We start from the raw sequence: 1,782 nt of genomic DNA on the forward strand, positions 1-1,782 counted from the left end.
AAATCAACATAACCTTTTGTCTCATCACTGGAAACRGGAGTATAGGCTCGAATCACCAGGTTACCATCAATTTTTGCAGAAAGGTAAACATGCTGRCCTGGGGAGAAAGAATTACAATCTGATTACTTTTTTCATCCCTGGAGGACATGAGAGAAAGGCAGGTATTGTAACCTGCTACACATGCAATGAAGAGAATCTTTGCCACAAAAATGCTGTGTGAAACATCTTCTTTCAGCACAGGAATCTCCCAGGAGGTAATATGGCCTATACAGTTTCAGGATCTTATCCCTAAATTCTTAAGAATGAAGTCTGGATAAACACAAGCACAGCAGGRCATGTCTTAGTTGGTTTATCATTTGTCTAGCTAATTCAGACACTCCCACTACTCTTTGCCACACAACCCAGAAGAGAATTTGGAGAAAGCAAGGCACCCTCCACAGGCAGCATGCAAGGACATGGTCACAGCATGGAATGGGATGACCCTGACACATCGAGCACAGAACAAACAGGGCTACATGAGCCATATCTGCAAATCAGAGAGAGACTTTCCCCTGCAGAGATTGTCATTGAGTCAAGGTCCAAGGTTCAGTGCTATCAGTGTTCCAGGGTACACAAAAGAAGGCCAGTCCTGGGCTGAAATTCATGCTACAGAACTCCAAATAAAGTTGCATGGAAATGTGTGTAATTCAAAGGAAATGCATGCACAGAAAAGGCTCTGAATATTTCAGCATCTTCTACATACAGCAACTGCATTTTCCCCACTAATTACAAGTTTCCCAGGCTGTAGAGTTGTTCCCTTTCTCATTTGCAAGCATGACTGTCTCTGCCAAAAGCATGAGGGCAATTGCCAATAGACTGAGGGGACCAGATGGAAGTAGAATGCAAATAAGAAATATCAAAAAGCTTCAACAGATACCACTCTTGCTTATATCCTGACTGGTAGTGAATTCCATTAGGCTCAGCTCAGTTTCACTGCTCCATTTCTAAACTACACCACACAACTGAATACAAACAGGACAAAGCACTCACAAAAGATCAGAAACACAATCCTTTGGGAAACTTAGCATTTTTCTTTGTGACAGCAGCATTCAGATGCAGCTTTTAACTCCTTGCTTTGCTGAGCCTTAAATTCACAAACAGTCAGAAATCCAAGAACTATAAGAGACTAAAAATAAAAGTAATTAAGCATTTTCAGCACTTACCTACAGGTAGTCCTAATATATGATYTGTTGAAGGTAGCCCAAACCTGAATTTCTTGGTATCATGACTGATTTCCTATAAAATCCAAAGTTAGAATGAGGTCAGCATCACCACTGCTTTGAATTTCAAACTCTACTCAACACAATATACTTTAGCAAGCCTGCTCTTTGTTAGCAAACAAGCCAAATAGTGGGAAAGGACACAGAAACAGCTTCAAAAACTGAAATTTAAATAAATCAGAAGTTTTAGAACTGTGTCTCCTCTTTAATTCCACAAGGAGTGACTTTGCCTGCCTTCACAATCCCTACAACACCTTCACACAGATAAAATCAGGAAACTCTGTGCCTGTGCTCATTCCATGCCTGTGGCCAAAGATCAGGCAGGACCGGGCTTGCTTCTCGTGGTGCACCCGGGATAGGAAGCGAAGGACAAACAGGCAGGATTTAAACGTGCAAAGCAACGTTTCCTCGGGAAACACAGCGGGGCACGAAGGCTCCTGCTGTACCCGGGAGCAATCCAGGGCGGCTGCGGGGTCACAGCCATCCCTGGAGGGCTCTGTGCCCGCTCTGGGGATTCGATCCC

The 1,782-nt window shown here is 43.4% G+C and overlaps 1 protein-coding gene across 1 annotated transcript in view; it reads right to left on the bottom strand.

Annotated features, from left to right (window-relative positions):
- The window catches only part of LOC130586488 (NADH-cytochrome b5 reductase 2), a 7,381-nt gene that overhangs the window by 4,944 nt on the left and 655 nt on the right, over positions 1-1,782 (bottom strand). Inside the window, exons 2-3 of the mRNA XM_057387290.1 lie at positions 1,203-1,275; positions 7-97 (exon numbers count right to left, since the gene is read on the bottom strand). Coding sequence (XP_057243273.1) covers positions 7-97; positions 1,203-1,275 — 164 coding nt within the window. The remainder of the gene's footprint in view (positions 1-6; positions 98-1,202; positions 1,276-1,782) is intronic.

Source organism: Malurus melanocephalus, unplaced genomic scaffold, assembly GCF_030028575.1.
Source record: "Malurus melanocephalus ecotype Western Australia unplaced genomic scaffold, MMel_1.1 scaffold_1170, whole genome shotgun sequence".
Taxonomy (NCBI): domain Eukaryota; kingdom Metazoa; phylum Chordata; class Aves; order Passeriformes; family Maluridae; genus Malurus; species Malurus melanocephalus.